General features: G+C 38.3%; 1 protein-coding gene across 2 annotated transcripts in view; it reads right to left on the bottom strand.

Moving 5' to 3' along the window:
- The window catches only part of LOC308463704 (uncharacterized protein), a 45,031-nt gene that overhangs the window by 17,041 nt on the left and 12,708 nt on the right, over nucleotides 1–15,282 (bottom strand). For both annotated transcript variants that reach the window (XM_080982285.1, XM_080982284.1), the window contains exons 10-20: nucleotides 14,138–14,441; nucleotides 13,386–13,495; nucleotides 12,983–13,100; nucleotides 12,187–12,278; nucleotides 11,470–11,620; nucleotides 6,616–6,770; nucleotides 6,212–6,335; nucleotides 4,139–4,269; nucleotides 1,298–1,407; nucleotides 813–981; nucleotides 96–200 (exon numbers count right to left, since the gene is read on the bottom strand). In XM_080982285.1, coding sequence (XP_080838411.1) covers nucleotides 96–200; nucleotides 813–981; nucleotides 1,298–1,407; nucleotides 4,139–4,269; nucleotides 6,212–6,335; nucleotides 6,616–6,770; nucleotides 11,470–11,620; nucleotides 12,187–12,278; nucleotides 12,983–13,100; nucleotides 13,386–13,495; nucleotides 14,138–14,441 — 1,569 coding nt within the window. The remainder of the gene's footprint in view (nucleotides 1–95; nucleotides 201–812; nucleotides 982–1,297; nucleotides 1,408–4,138; nucleotides 4,270–6,211; nucleotides 6,336–6,615; nucleotides 6,771–11,469; nucleotides 11,621–12,186; nucleotides 12,279–12,982; nucleotides 13,101–13,385; nucleotides 13,496–14,137; nucleotides 14,442–15,282) is intronic.

The following is a 15,282-nucleotide window of genomic DNA, read 5'->3' as shown; positions in this document are numbered from 1 at the left end:
GTTGCCAAAGCAGAAATCCTTGCACAAACCAGACAACTTCATTGAATCCAACCTATTTATGTAAGAAGCCACAACAAAAGTTTGCCCTTTTTTACCTTTTCTTGAAAGGCGGTTATTTTTTCTGTTAATGCAGTAATAACTGCTTTCTGTTCTGCACACTCTTCTCCATAAGCACTGCACTTCTTCTGGACATCTTCCAGCTAGTTTCAGGGGGGAAAACATTATTCACTGTTTTCAGTTGTGACAATTCAATTCAATTGTGACAAAAGGACAATATTGTCCATTATATAAGTATACTGACATTTATTTAGTTCAGGGTACAATCTATGGAAATTTACTTAGCTAATTTACTTAACTTCGCCAGTGTTTATAATATGCTTCGATTGTTGGTTCACACATAGGGGGATTGTAAGGATTTCCAAAATGCCAGGGGAGGGAGCAATTAAATGTTCAAAGAACTACTGAGTAAAAAAAAAAAAAAGAACTACTGAGTATTTACCAAAGATGGCAAACTGCTTGACCCAGAAAACAATACAGTGGCACCTCGGGTTACATACACTTCAGGTTACATATGCTTCAGGTTACAGACTCCGCTAACCCAGAAATAGTACCTGGGGTTAAGAACTTTGCTTCAGGATGAGAACAGAAATCGTGCTCTGGCGGCACGGCAGCAGTGGGAGGCCCCATTAGCTAAAGTGGTGCTTCAGGTTAAGAACAGTTCCAGGTTAAGAGCAGACCTCCGGAATGAATTAAGTACTTAACCCGAGGTACCACTGTACAACTTGACTGACTCAGAACTGTAAACAACTCACCTTTTGTTCCCTCTGCAAAAGCTTTTCACTTAGTTCTTTGTTTAGAAGGTCTCTCTCATGAACTGACTTTCTCATGTCTTCTGCCTGTTCTAGCTTTTCATTTGTACTTGAAAGCTTTTGCTCCTTTTCCCCAAGCAAAGTTTCAAGCAAGCCATTTCTTTCATTTAATCTACCAATAAAATAAATGATCAAATATATTATGATAAACATTCTCAAATATATGTGGACATCAATTGTACTATGGGAAACATTTGGAGACATAGCTCCCTGTCTATATCCAAAAGCAAGATCAACTATTCCATTAATTGCAAGAAAAAAAACTAAGAATGAAAATAATCTTTATGAAAGGGTTTCCCCCCTTCAATTATCTGCAGCAGGTAAAAGTTTAAAAACATTTGACAACATATACACCAACGTTCAGATCTGAATAACATATGGGATATAGGGTAGGGAGGCTGGGGAGGGCTATAAATGTTCTATTTTACCCTTTCAGTTGTTCATTCAAACTGGAAACAAGAACTTGGTGTTTTTCTGCATCACGTGCTTGCTGGTTGCGCAGCTGTGTTAGCTGGGACTGTAAACGGTCATTTTCATTCTGTAAGAAAATCATTTACACAGCTGGTATTTGCACTGACTATAAAACAGGGTTATCTTTGAACTACGTGAGTTAGATTCTACCATTATAGCTCATTTACTACCAGCAAAATGTCATCAGAAATCTTTGTTCCCAGTAGAAACAGTGAGATTCTGTTTGAAATGCCTCATTTCTGGTGATCTTATCCTGTGACAATCAACATGGAAAGAGACATCCTATAATATTGATTTCATATAAAGCACACCATGCAAACATGCAATGTGTGGGAGGAGCTTACTTTTAACAGATGTTGCTAAAAAAAGGGGCATGTTTTTAAGAAGCTCCAGTGATGCCTAACAGAATTTTAATTTTAGCATAACTGATCCACACAGAATTAACTGAATTATATTTGTTTTTCTTTGCACTTGTCCAAAAATCAACCAGTGTGTGAAGTAGCAAGGTACAAAATAAATTCTGGAATGTAATCCACAGGGAATGAAGCAAGCTCCACTGACACAGTCAATTTATTATGGCATCTAAATATGTTAGTCTACCCAGCTTCACAAAACTGACACACAAGATTAAACTGCAAAAACACACCATCCAAAACCAGAAGAAGCTCAGAAAAATCCAAAATTGTAATTAAATGCTGGGTAGGTTAGACACAAAATATCACTTCTATGTAAAATAAACTATCACTTGGGAATGGGCAGGACACACCTGTACAGCCCTCAATAGCTGCCCTTCTTCCTCTACACCAAATGCCACCTGTATTGAAATGCTCTGTTACAATGCAATATACATTGACATTATGCTGCATGAGAAAAATATTTTGAGTGACCCCTCATTACACACATGCATTTTAGTATGTTAAGGAAGCTATTAGTCGAACCTTTAGACGAACATATTAATATTTAAAATTGCACACTGTTTGTATAAAACTTAGAAAACTATGTTCATTGTATGTTTTTCTTGTTTCTCATGAAGACTTATGACTTTCATGGGTCTGTTTTGGGGGTACAGTGTATTGTCAACAACACTGCACATTCTCCATTCATTTACACACACCCCTGGGTAATTTATTCCTGCTGTAATAGTACTTGGCTCTCACCAGAAGCATCTTGTTGGGTGAGATGGAGCTGATGCACAAATGTCCTGGCCACAAACACATACAGGAATGGGGCGGAACAGGTGGCAGAGAAGTTGGCATGGGGACACATGAGTGAAGCCAATCTAGTGCACCTGCTGGTGCATTTGCACCACCCAGGAAACAACAGTAACCCATTTTCCAAGAAGCTAGAGCAACTGCTCTGCGCTACCCATTATGCTGCTTCTGCATTTTCTTCAACCAACAACACACAGTCCTTCTTTTCCAAGGACTTTGTACTGGCAGTTTAACTCATTAGCTATCAGAATATCTTTGAGCATTCCATGACTTCACAGTAGTTCAGCCAATGAGCGGGGAAGGCTTATTTTAATAAAGTGAAGTCATTGCACTTGCAAACATTAGCTAGGGAGTAATAGAAAAGAGTATCAGCCAATTGATTAGATGTAACTGATCAAAAGTACTCTTTATTCCTGCTGTCACTCGAGGATCCAGGAATAGAACAAGAAGCAGTAGCAAACTCTAGTCTGCAAATCTGCTTTTTCAGATGGGGAGAGTATGGTCCTTTTTACTGCAAGTAAACCCACCTTCCTAGGTCACAAGTGGCCCCTGATGCAATCTGTCTTGTTTGGCTTCAACTTCAATTTGTTGGCCTTCATCAAATCCTTTCTGCACTCCAACACTAATTAAGGATTTGCCCTACTGCACCTGGACATAATATCTAATGGTGGGCAGAACAGAACTAGGTGTCCTCAGCTTGTTGGAGACACTGCACACCAATCGCTTTGGATGGTCTCTCTCTTAGTGAGTTCATGTACACCTTAATCAGTTACTAGTGACAGAGTAAAACACCACAATGTAGTTTCCACAAAGTCATGTAGTAGTCACCAATAGAAACTTCTTTGACTGCCTGCTTAGGAGTAATTGTAACAGGAATAAAGGAGTGAAAGTTAAACCATATGGATTCTATTCCTGTATAACACATATGTAGATTATATGTTTTACCCTTTTAAATAAAATTTGATTTAAAATATGAAACAGCTGGTGACTTAAAAGCAATATCGAGTAGCTTCTCAAGACAGTTTTGAGGGCAAAACTCGATGTCAAACAGCAACCATATGCATTTTATCTATGTCTGCCCAATTCACATCTGAAGTGGCAGAGAAGAGTATATTTGTTACATAAAATGGTGCATTGGAGGAACAACTGGCTAATGCTTATCCCCGCTTTATCCTTCTGCATTGTGTTCCTTTACACAGTTTTGTTGCAGTCCAATTAACTTTCAAGGCTGGCTAGCAGAAAACAACTTAAAGAAACAAAGCGCAATGAGGTAGGGTAGAAATGATCACCTCTCCTCTGCACTCCTTTTCATGTAATGAGTAATCCCCTATCTCACGGATTTAAGAGGCAGAAATCCAGGCATTATTATTTAAATTGCATTTTGGTAAACAAAATGGATACAGATTTAAGCATTACTTAGATTGAATAAAGTAAGAGAAAATAAGGTAAAATAAAGGTTTTGCTTTTATAAAGTTAAAATATTGCTATGGTTGCATATCTCCCTCTTTTCTTAAAAAAAAGACACCCTATAATAGTAGCAAGCATCTAAATGCCCTTCCTTACATTATTTCCCATTCTAGCATGTACCTGTAGAGCTTCCAGTCTGCTCTGTAGCTGCAATCTATCTTCCAAGTCCTGGCAACGTTCCTCCAAGAAGAGAATTTGTTCTTGCAACTGATTTCTTTCCAATTCTAATTCTTCCACGACAGTCCGCAAACCTTTTTAATGTGAAACACACATTTTATTTGAACTGCCACCAATTTAAAGACATTTTACTTAACTCATAGGATGATCTAATCCATTAGTTGCTTAATTAAAGCTTTTTAAATGTGCATATTAACAATAATTCTGAAGAACTACAGTGGACCCTCTAGTTACGTACAGCTCTGGATACGTAACTTTTGGGTTATGAACGTGGCAAAGCCGGAAGTGTATACTTCCGGGTTTCGCTGCACGCGCATGCGCAGAAGCGCTCTGCGCGCCGCACACGTGTGCATAAGCAGTACCTCTGCCTATGGACTTTTCAGGTTGCCAACGGACCCCCAGAACGAATTTAATTCGTATCCGGAGGGTACACTGTATTTTGTTTTTATACAACAACCACATGGGTTGCATCAGGTACATCTCTAGAAACAGAAGAGTGCCTCTAAGGTTGCATCTGCTATTAATTTTTTGAAATAAATTTATTTTGTTAAAAACAGAAAACAGAAATCTACTGTCTGATATTCCCCTGATATTTTAATTCAATTGACAAAACACTGCAGCTCTAATTTTACTGTCCAATATTATACATTTCATGCAGAATTCTTCTGGAAATCAATCCATTCTATTTTAAGCTTCACTAACTTAAATGACTATGCCCTCAAGCTTAACATGCAAATAGGAGCTCAGTTTAGTGAAATTCTTCCCAATGATTAAACAAGTAAAACCTGATTTATCAACTGAAGCCCAAACCATTAAGTATCTCACTGGTTTGGGGTATTTTTTAGAAACTGGGGGGAGCTTCTTAGTATAAACAATTAGCTTTTAGTTTAATCAAGCTCTTGAAAATAGTTTTCTGTATATTTAATTTAAAAAGCAAATATTTTGTTCTGTCCTTTATTTCATTTCAAGAGGCACAGATTATTTACCCATTATTTACCCAATTTGTAAGGTCAGTAGCAAACTGGAGAGGAATCTCCTGTGAAATTTTCCTATTTTTAATGTAACTCATAACATAACTTTAGTAGATCTTGGCAGAACAACCCTACTTTCTGAAAGTTTGCTTCATTATTAACATCTAAAATGTATAGGTTGTTCAACGTAACTATCACTGAGATACAAATAGAGCTATCTTAAGAACTGGAACAGGGGTCAGCAAACTACAGTCTGTGGGCCGGATCCAGCCCAATTGCCCTCAAGATCCGGCCCGCGGACAGTCCGTGGATTATGTGGATTCTATTCGTAAAAAAAAAATTGTTAATTTTTTTTCTGCGCCATTTTTTGGGGGCGCCATTTCCCCCCCACACATACCGCGGCACCTCCTCCTGGCTTCTCCCTGCCCTTCTCCCCGCCCTGCGTAGCGGAGGAAGGGGGCTGGGCTGAGCTGGCTGAGCGCCATTTTAGGCAGCGCCTCTCTGGAACCAGCCGACAGCACCACAGGTAGGCGGGGGGAGGGGAGGGGCTGGGGGAGAGGGGGGGAGAGAGAAGCCCCTTCTGCTGCATGCGCGCACACACATGCGCACAGTCCAGCCCGCCACAAGGTCTGGGGGATGGTGAACCGGCCCCCTCCCAAAAAAGTTTGCTGACCTCTGAACTGGAACGTGAAACAGAATTGGGAAACAAAGACTACAAGTGGACTAAAAGAGTGGAAGCATTTTCACAAGAACAAAAGAACTGGAACTTAAAAAAAAAAATCTTACCATTAATGACAATAATCTTTATTCACAAGTGAGAGTCCAAGGTATTAAACCACGATTTGAGTTCTAGTTTTGAACCAAAACTAGACAGTTCATCCAGCACGCACATGCTTCAAAATGAAACAAAAAAGCAAGCCAAAAAAAAAATTCAACTTAGATACAAACACAACACAACATGGTTTGTTAGTTGAATTTGAGAAACAAAAATGGGACAAAACAGACGCTGTGCATGCTTTAATAAACTGTCTAGTGGTTGTCACACCTGCATTAGGGGAAGTGTACTCTGGCCACCAACCTCCCATGTTCTCTCCTTCAGCTGAATCTGTACTATCCATGGTGACATTCAGCTCTTCATAGCAATGTTTTCCATTGAAGCCATAGTCGTCCTACATGCGGGGGGCAAGGGTGAGAAAGAAAATTGTGAAATTAACAACCAGTCAAATGCACATTGTAACATCCACGGCCAACACCACACTAAGGAGAGTTTCAATAATAGATTAAAGGAGGCAATGTTTCAATAGTACCAGTACCAAAGTCACCATATCCATTTTCAATCTCCCACTCCACATATTAAGGAATCACATATGCTTGGAGCACAATAGGAAAAGTCTTTCTACTGATTACACCATCAAATAAATGTGCATACAAAAATGCAAACAACCTTACCTGGAGTTTCCTGCTCGACTGGGCAGTCATCCTTCCCTCCGGCTGCATTCTTCCAATCCCTTGACCTGCGGCCAGTTCCTCCTCCAACTCCTGCTGCCCTGAGACTATGGCTGGATCAGAGCAGCCAGGAAAGAACCAGTCATCCTCAATCAGTTTTGTGCCACAAGAAAGCAATCATACATCAGACAAACATACTGTACACATTCACAAAAGGGGATCAGTGATACAGACAGAGGCTTATGAAGGATTGGCAGGAATAGACACACTCCATATCATCATTCACCTTGTGATTTCCCTCTCTACACAGCACATGGGGACAATTTGAATGCCATTCTTTTTAATAGAAGCCATAGAGGATACAAAATCTCAAAGGCAATTTCCCCACCCAAAGAAAAATAATTTGTATATGGATACCAGCAAAGAGGGCAGCCACTTATATAACCAAATTAGGCCTACAGGTTTTCAGTGTTCAGATATAGCTGATATGTGGTAAAATGCATCACCTATGCATATATTATTCAGCTATGCTTTCACTTTATGAAAAGGCAGCAAGCCTTGCTTATACATTAATATTAAAGAAAGCTCTCGTTCCAGGTAATATGAGGAAGTCACAAGTCTGCATCATACACTGCAAACTGGCATCAAGCCATATCAATTAATTTGTCAATAGCACACAATAATTTCAGACAGTAATTTCAATAGCTAAAATTAATGCAATCTATTGTGAAAGATTATTTTTATATATTTTATTTTATTTTAAGGACATTCCCATCTGTTTTGCGTGATCAACGCAGTACATGTATGTGATAGATGTTTCATATAAAGCAGACAAAAGTCAGCATAAAGGAATGAAGGCAAAAGTTGGCTCCATACTTTATCCATTGCTAAAACAAGAACTCAATCGCAACTAATCATCTACAGCAAATTAGTATTTTTATTCAAGATTAACACCTGAATAAATTTGGTACAAACTATGTCCCAGTCTAGATTTAATAAACTGTACAGGAATCTGTATAAGAATAGAGCAATTTGGTCTACTTTCCATATGTTGATCATAGACTCATCAAGTCTTTTCAGATGTGCAGCATATTTTTAGTTACATGGAGGTACACTCATCAGGGGCATGGGCTGGTTGTTGTTCTCTATTTGTTGTGTAGTATGAGAAATGTCCCATGGCCAAGAATTAAATTAGGTTCCGGAAAAACTGCAACACAGCCTCTATCACAATTTGTCAATTAAAGCTCCACATTTATTTTCTCAGGCATTTCAAGAAAATTTCTAGAAAATAATGGCTGGTACTAAAGGAATGCCAATAAACTTGGCTCCAAAAGTTAAATATTTTCAATTTCTAGACTCCAGGAGTAGTCAGTGAGGAGGGTCAGAGTTGTGCCCCTAGCCTCCTAACAGCACAGTCACTGCCACGTAGCAAGGCAGCAAGGAGGTTGGTACTGTGTGGCTGCACTGGCTGGAGCATAGGATTGGCTCTGCTGATGCACCTGAGCATCACTCCCCAATCACCTCAGCCCTTCTCCTCTAGGTAAGCGACAGCAACTCCACTGGCAGAAAGTTTGTGCATTAACTACGGCCTTCCTCACCAACCACTGCTGCTAGAATCTGTCTACCTCTCTCTTGTACACACAGGAAGTCCCATGTGTGCAAATTAACTTTAATGGCACTGTCAGGTTCATTTTTCATGATCAGTAGTTTCATTCATTCTTATGTAGTTTATGTTTGACTTGCTAGTGCTGAAATTTCTGTATTCCTTGAATGTATGCTCTGCCCGCATTACTGAAGGGAATATTTAGTTAATTAACATATATATAAGGAGGTTTCTCACAGCTCAAGATGACTCACACAGAAGCATAAAAAAGCAAAAATCGAAATAGCCAGGAATCTCTCACACTCGAGCTTGACTCTAAAGAAACCCAGAACTCTGCTCATGCAACAGGGTTTCCCCAACCCATTCCTCCTCAATAATGCACCTCCGTACTCCTCCTTAAAGACACTCAGAGTTGGGAAATGGTGCAGGCCATAGCATAAAGTAGTGGAAGCAGAAAGGCCAATCTCACACAGGTAGATGTGCTCTCTGTTTGAACTAGGCACTTTGGAGGAGTCATGGAAATTCTGTGAGTGCCTAAGAGCACCCAGGTAGCTATGGAATGGTTTGATACAGTGTGTGACACAAATGTGATACAACCCAGAGTTGAATACTGTATAGCTTCCACTGCTGATTATAGCACGTAGAGCTATAAAAGGGCAGTTTACTTTCGATGTTTGATATTAATATGCTTTCCAACTTAAGACACAATGTGAACTTTCCAATACTATATACATTTTAGTTATGTGTCAATAAAGATTAGTTATAATGAAGTTTCAGCACCTGCAAGTCAACACACCAACCCACAAGAGCTAAGGACCAATGAAAGAATCTCATTACAAATTGCTCAAAACAATTTAGAAGTATTTGGTACTATTAGTCAAGCTCTGCAGCTTAGGGGGGGAAACCTGATTTTTTTCTGATATATTTTTTTCTTCAAGTTATCAGACTTAGGGCTACAAATAGATGAAGCAGGCAATACCTGTCTGTCTAGCAGTGCCATGCTGTTACAAACTTTGAGCATGATCTCACAAAAAAATCAGAACTTTTGATTTCACTAAGAAATCTAAGCTAGGGCTGGAGATATAAAATAGTTTTCAAGCCACTTGAATGTGATTTTAGAAAAGCTCTGGTTCTTCTGGTATACACACATTTCTTTTCTCCCACTGTTAGCTCTAGATAGACAGGTGTTGGAAATAATAAGATGTCTACCAAACATCCTTTACCATAGGCAAGGGTGGTAAGAAAACTGCACATATAGCAAGAAGATATCACTCTTTAAACCATGATCAACATTACTGGGGTGGGGAAAACTGACCATCTGTTTCTAGCCTTAAAACTCCCTGAAAGAATACTTTCATGGGATTGTGTTCTAATGCCTTGAGAGCAGTGACATTTACACCTATGTAAGTCCTGTTCATGATGCTTTGCAGTGGCCCATACTAGTAACATCATTACAGGGCTATGTCTTCAAATGAAAGCTTGATTTGTTAATAAAAAAATATGACTGCTGCATTTACTATTTGAATATTCTTTTGAAATATTTAGTGTAGTATCTATTCATATTTCTGGCCCTCCAAAAATGTTAATTAAAAACCCCTACAGGCATACTTTTTAATACTGAAAGTATGACTTATTATAAACTGTGCAATTTGTCTGGTAAATATGGAGTCAGCTATTAGTACAACAAAGAATGAAGATGATTTTGTTAACATAAATGAAGAAATAAGCATTGCAAAGGAGAAGAAAATAGAGTTTAAAACGGCATTTGTTATTTATCTTAATAAAAAGGGGGGGGAACACATGCCACCACAAACAACTGTTATACCACACTATTGAAGATTTCCCACGAAAGACTGTTTACAGAGGAAAATCAGCAACAGTACACCATAAGCTGTTGTGGCTGCAGAATCCTGCATGCACAAAACTGATGGGAAACTATGTTCTCAGTGGCTGACCAAATCGCAGTGTAGGTTAGGAGTGGAGGGGGAAGGGACACCAAGTGCTCATCAGGTTTAACCGCAAAGAGGGGGAGGGAAACAAAACAGAAACATCATGCTTAACCCAGGGGGGAAATGCAAAATTAAATACTGATCAGACACACAAAGAGATCAACATTTGACCATATTAATGCATAAGGGCTTAAACATAACAAAATATTTGAGCCCCCACGCTCCCTTAATTTGGTATTGCATTTGTATAAGTTTGGGGCTCTCGGGTCCAAATAATAGGCACGAAAGGAAAAAATACACAACTAATAGCTAATTTAACTAATGCCCAAGGTAAGGCATTCAGAAATACAACAATCATGAGTCTTTGTACAACGTTCCTATGAATGCTAAGATTTGCCCTTGCATAGATTGTTCCTGTTAGTTTAATACTGAAGACACTTCATGGGAATGGCGATGTTACTTGTTGCTCAAAGTGACAAGTGTCACTTTGATTAGGTCTTTTTACATCATTTATACATCTGTCTAGTTAACAGAAACATGTGATAAGAAACTCTAGGACTCGTGAATTTTGTTGGGCAACTCTCTGCTCCATTATCAAGAGTTGTCCATTGCCCACAGATAAAGAATTATGTGCAATTGTGGAAATTCAAAGGATATTCCCCCTTTATAGTTCTAAAACCAGATTAAATCCTACAGCCTGATCATGAGACTAGATGACAGTAGCCCTGTTGCAGTGCTCCTTTTCCAGAATCTGCATAGTACACACAATGGACTTATTCAGAGCAAAGCTGTCATAAAGAGATTGCCAAAAGAACCCTTTATAGCTGGATCCAAAGGTTGAAGTTATTCTGAACTTCCTGCACTCTTGCAAAAATTTAGTCTAATTTCACTACCTTTTGATGGCCCTGCAAGCAGACTGAATAACTTTGCCCCATTTACAACATTTCAGACATTTTATTTATTTGTATTTATTTTATGGCTTATTTATATAGCACTTTTTAGCCCAAAGCCCCACAAATCAGTGAACAGAATAGTAATAATACAAAATAAAAATACAATTAAATTACAATTAAAAATTAGCTGCAGTAGTAGGCAATTCTGGAGCTAAATCTAACTCTTAGGATCAGGCTAGTTCAATAAACTGGACAACAGCAGCAGCAGTCAGATACTACTATATGTCCAGCTGCATAATTCTCACTACAACAGTGATCCATAGAAGACAGATATAAATTTTGGGTGACACTGTCAATTTGCTTTCAATATTTTCCAACCTAACAAAATGACCTAATGTCAAATCAAAATCACCTTCTCTCTCCTCTTCAATCTGTGACATTCTTAGAGCCATAGCAGATTTCTCCTCTCTGATTTGATTGTGTGCATCTTCAGACTCAGTTACAATTTCTTGCCATTCCAAAAGCTGACTCTGCAGCTCATCCACACTATCAGATTCACTAGCCTGCAGCAAGTGAAGACAGGATATGGAAATAATACAACCAATTCAAGAAATATGAGGAGCTGAATAACCTGACCATCAGAAACGCCATATAAATCAAGTTTTCCTTCACACAAACCTAACAGATCAACAAAATACAATTCTATGGTTCTGTGAGTGTAAGTAAATATCCAGTTTAGGGGGGAAATAAAAACTGAAATTTTAATATTGCATTGGGAAGGTGGGCTCCATGTCCTTTGATGGGGGCCTATTTTTGTCCAGTGGGAGAATGAAGGCTAATTGAGACCATCCTTGGAATCAGGCCTGACCAGCACAGAAAAGTGGAAAGACTGGCCTATTCACAGGCTATAAAATAGGTTGAAATAAAAAACAGCAACAGGCTTTCTTTAGATGCAATAGGCAAACAAACCAATATGGTAAACATAACAATACAGAAACCTATGCTAACGATTCACCAGATTTTTGGTACACCATTTTTTAACAGTTTTCCAGTTCTCTACATAACTATACTTCACTATTTCTACTAATAGCAATTCAACTAAATTCAGTACACCCCAACAGTAGCAGACCTGCGAAGCTGCCCTCTTCGTAACTTGTTCAAGGTCTGCTTGCAATTTTTGCTGCTGCTGTTCGTATACTTCCAGCTTATCCAGCAATTCTTCTGTAAAGACAATTATTATTAAAGACAATTATTTACCGGGAAAAATATTTAGATGAAAAAAATTATATTCAAGCTACAATCACAGAAATATTTAGTGTAAGAATGATTTCTACAGACAAAGAAGTGCAGTATTGAAAAATTTGTCCAAATAATTTTTCTGTATCCTAGTAAATAATCTCAGTGCGATCAATGGTTGCTTTCCGTGATCCACTGGCCCCAGCTGGACTGCCAATCTTTTGCTGAGTAATCACAAACTGTTTTTAACCTCCGAGCCTCCACTGCATGTGTGGCTGGCTATCTTGCTAAAGCTTCTCTGGATCAGGGCCTCTCAGGTGTCTTTACATTTTTAAAAAAGAAAAAAATAGACTGCAATCATAAATCAATATTTACTTGGATGTAAGTCTCACTTACATGGTTTTGATCACACAACATATAAATACCAAAGAAGAAGTAAAATTGAGCCAGGAAGCCCAACTGGTTATATCTCACACAATAAACCTGCATACCAGGCTGACAATGGTTTAAAATCCAGTTCCATATATCTTGTTGATCTTTATTTGCTTACTTCTAAGGCTAATTATTGTTTGCAATTTAGTAAGTGGAAGGGGGGGGGACTGAAACTCTAAACACTATCTTCTGACATTATCTTAAGAGACACCTGTTCAACATTATCAGAAAGACCGAGAAATTTTGTCACTTCTTACCATTCTGAGCTTTAAGTTCAGAAAAAGCTTGTAGTGCAGACTGCAGCTCTTCCTTTTCCTGTTCCAGTTCTGAAATCCGGTCATGCAAGGCAGTTACACTCTTATTTGATGATGTAGCCTATCCCAAAAAATTTTGGTTTCTTTGTTAATTTTCTCCCAATACATAGGTATGTTTAAACAAAACATTAAATTGAACCTCAGACTCTTCTAATAACATCTCTGCCACATCTGTATCAATCCAAAGCATCAATTTTTCTATAAACACATTGATAAAATTAGTTTGTAGCCGAATGACCCAATAATACACTAACTGTTCAACTAATAACATATTTTGGTATACTTCAGGAGAAATGTATTTATTTTTCTTGACACTCTGGCACATTTGTTTTGAAGTTTTACATACATTTTTAAGCTCATCTTCAAGCTTTGTAATTCTGGATTTGTACAAAGCTTTCATCTTGAGGAACTTAGCTTCAGATTTGCTGGCCTCTTCTGATTTTAGTTTCGCTTGAGCTTAAACAAACAAAAACCTCAGTTATTATTCAGAGTTATTGCAAAACTATCACTATAAAAATGTGGTAATGGTTTAGCCAGGATTATATAGGTTTAGCTAGGATTACTTAAGTATCAACAGTACGAGTTTAAAAAAAGAAATTAATAAACCATATTCAAATGTGACATTTCAGAATTACTAAGAGTTTCTTTACACTGACCAGGTTTGCACAGCCCAGTAAGATGAACTATGGCTTTGCAAAACAGCATGAACATGTGGGTTTGTTCCTGGCTACAGATCATGGTTAGTAAGTAGAGAGTTTAACCATGAGCCCCAGTTCAGATGACACACTATGCCAAATGTTGTCTTAGCACAGCACAGCACAGCAGTAAAAAGCATCAGGGAGGAGCAAAGTGGCTGTGAGCTCCCATCCAGGAAACATATTTCTGCTATTTTGCTAGGCTGTAGTTTGACTTACCATGTTGTGCATATCACTGTGATAGCTTAGATACATTGCAGTACAAAGAAGCAAGCCTCAGGGCTGCATTCTTCCCCCATCCCCTGGTCTATGAAAAAGGCTACACAGGATGAGTGTGTGATCAGAAGACTTAGTATGAATTCAATGCATTGAGCAAGTCATTGTAAGAGCTACTGTAGTTTACCTTCTAGGTTCGCCAATGTTTGTTTCATTGCAACATCTAAATTACTTTTGTCACCGGAACTTAATTGTTCCAATTGCTTCTGAAGCTGAATCAGGGTTTGGTCTTTCTCCTGCAGCTCTGTTTCATGCTTCTCTCGGATCTCCTGCATGTCAGCATCATATTTCTCTCTGACTTTTCGCAGTTCAGTCTCATGTTTCTCCATCATGTCTCTTAGCTGGGCTCGCATTATATGCTTTTCAGCATCTAGTTTGGACTGGAGGTTGTTTTTCTCTAACTGGAGGTGATTCAGGTATTCATTAATTTCCTGAATTAAAAAACAATAATATTTTAAACAGAAACACAATTCCCTTTTTATAATTTGGGAAATGCATTTATTGTGCATACATACACACTTTTGTATATATCTCAAATCTGTCTAATACTACATCTGCCATAAAAGTAACCAGATCCTATTTTCTGAAGTAGGAGCAGCATTTAGAGATGCCACCACACTTCATTTTAACAAGCATTCAGACCCTAATTCCAGCTGCTGACTGATGTGGAATCCTTTCTTGAATGGAAGGCCCTGGTCCCTCTGCAGCATGTTCCAGTCCACAAATGACTAGAAATTCCCAGTGCAGAAAGCCCCATGTCCACAGGCCACATGCTTCTAATTTGGAGAGGAGATACCACCTTCCATTCACTTTATCAGAGGCCTGAGATAATGCACAAACTCTGCAAATGCCTGGAATGGATTGTGGATTTCACTACAGATTGTACAACCTGCCCTGAAGTTTTCTAGAAGAGAGAATCAGATTGAATCTGCTGTCTGCAAAAATGTTCTGGAAGAAACAGCAAGCAACTCACATGAGACTAAGCTGCTCTTCCAAACATTATGTCAGATATATAATTACTTGACTATTTGCTTAGGGGTTTTTTCCTTTCTTTTCAGAATTATCTCAACACTCAAGCAGGAACCATATCCAATGTGAAATAATTAAAATAATGAAAAAGTATAACCACTGCATTTTTCTTTGGCAAAGGTGATTTTTAAATTATGTGTTGTCTCTTCCTTATGATTTTTTTTCTTGTTTATAACATTTATTTATTTATTTTCAACTTCTATGTTGTTTATCACCCAACAGGTCTCCTAAGTATAATCAATA

Source organism: Podarcis pityusensis (assembly GCF_964106645.2).
Source record: "Podarcis pityusensis genome assembly, chromosome: 1".
Classification (NCBI taxonomy): domain Eukaryota; kingdom Metazoa; phylum Chordata; class Lepidosauria; order Squamata; family Lacertidae; genus Podarcis; species Podarcis pityusensis.
Note: the sequence above shows the minus strand (reverse complement) of the source record. Positions and strands in the feature narration are given on the sequence as shown.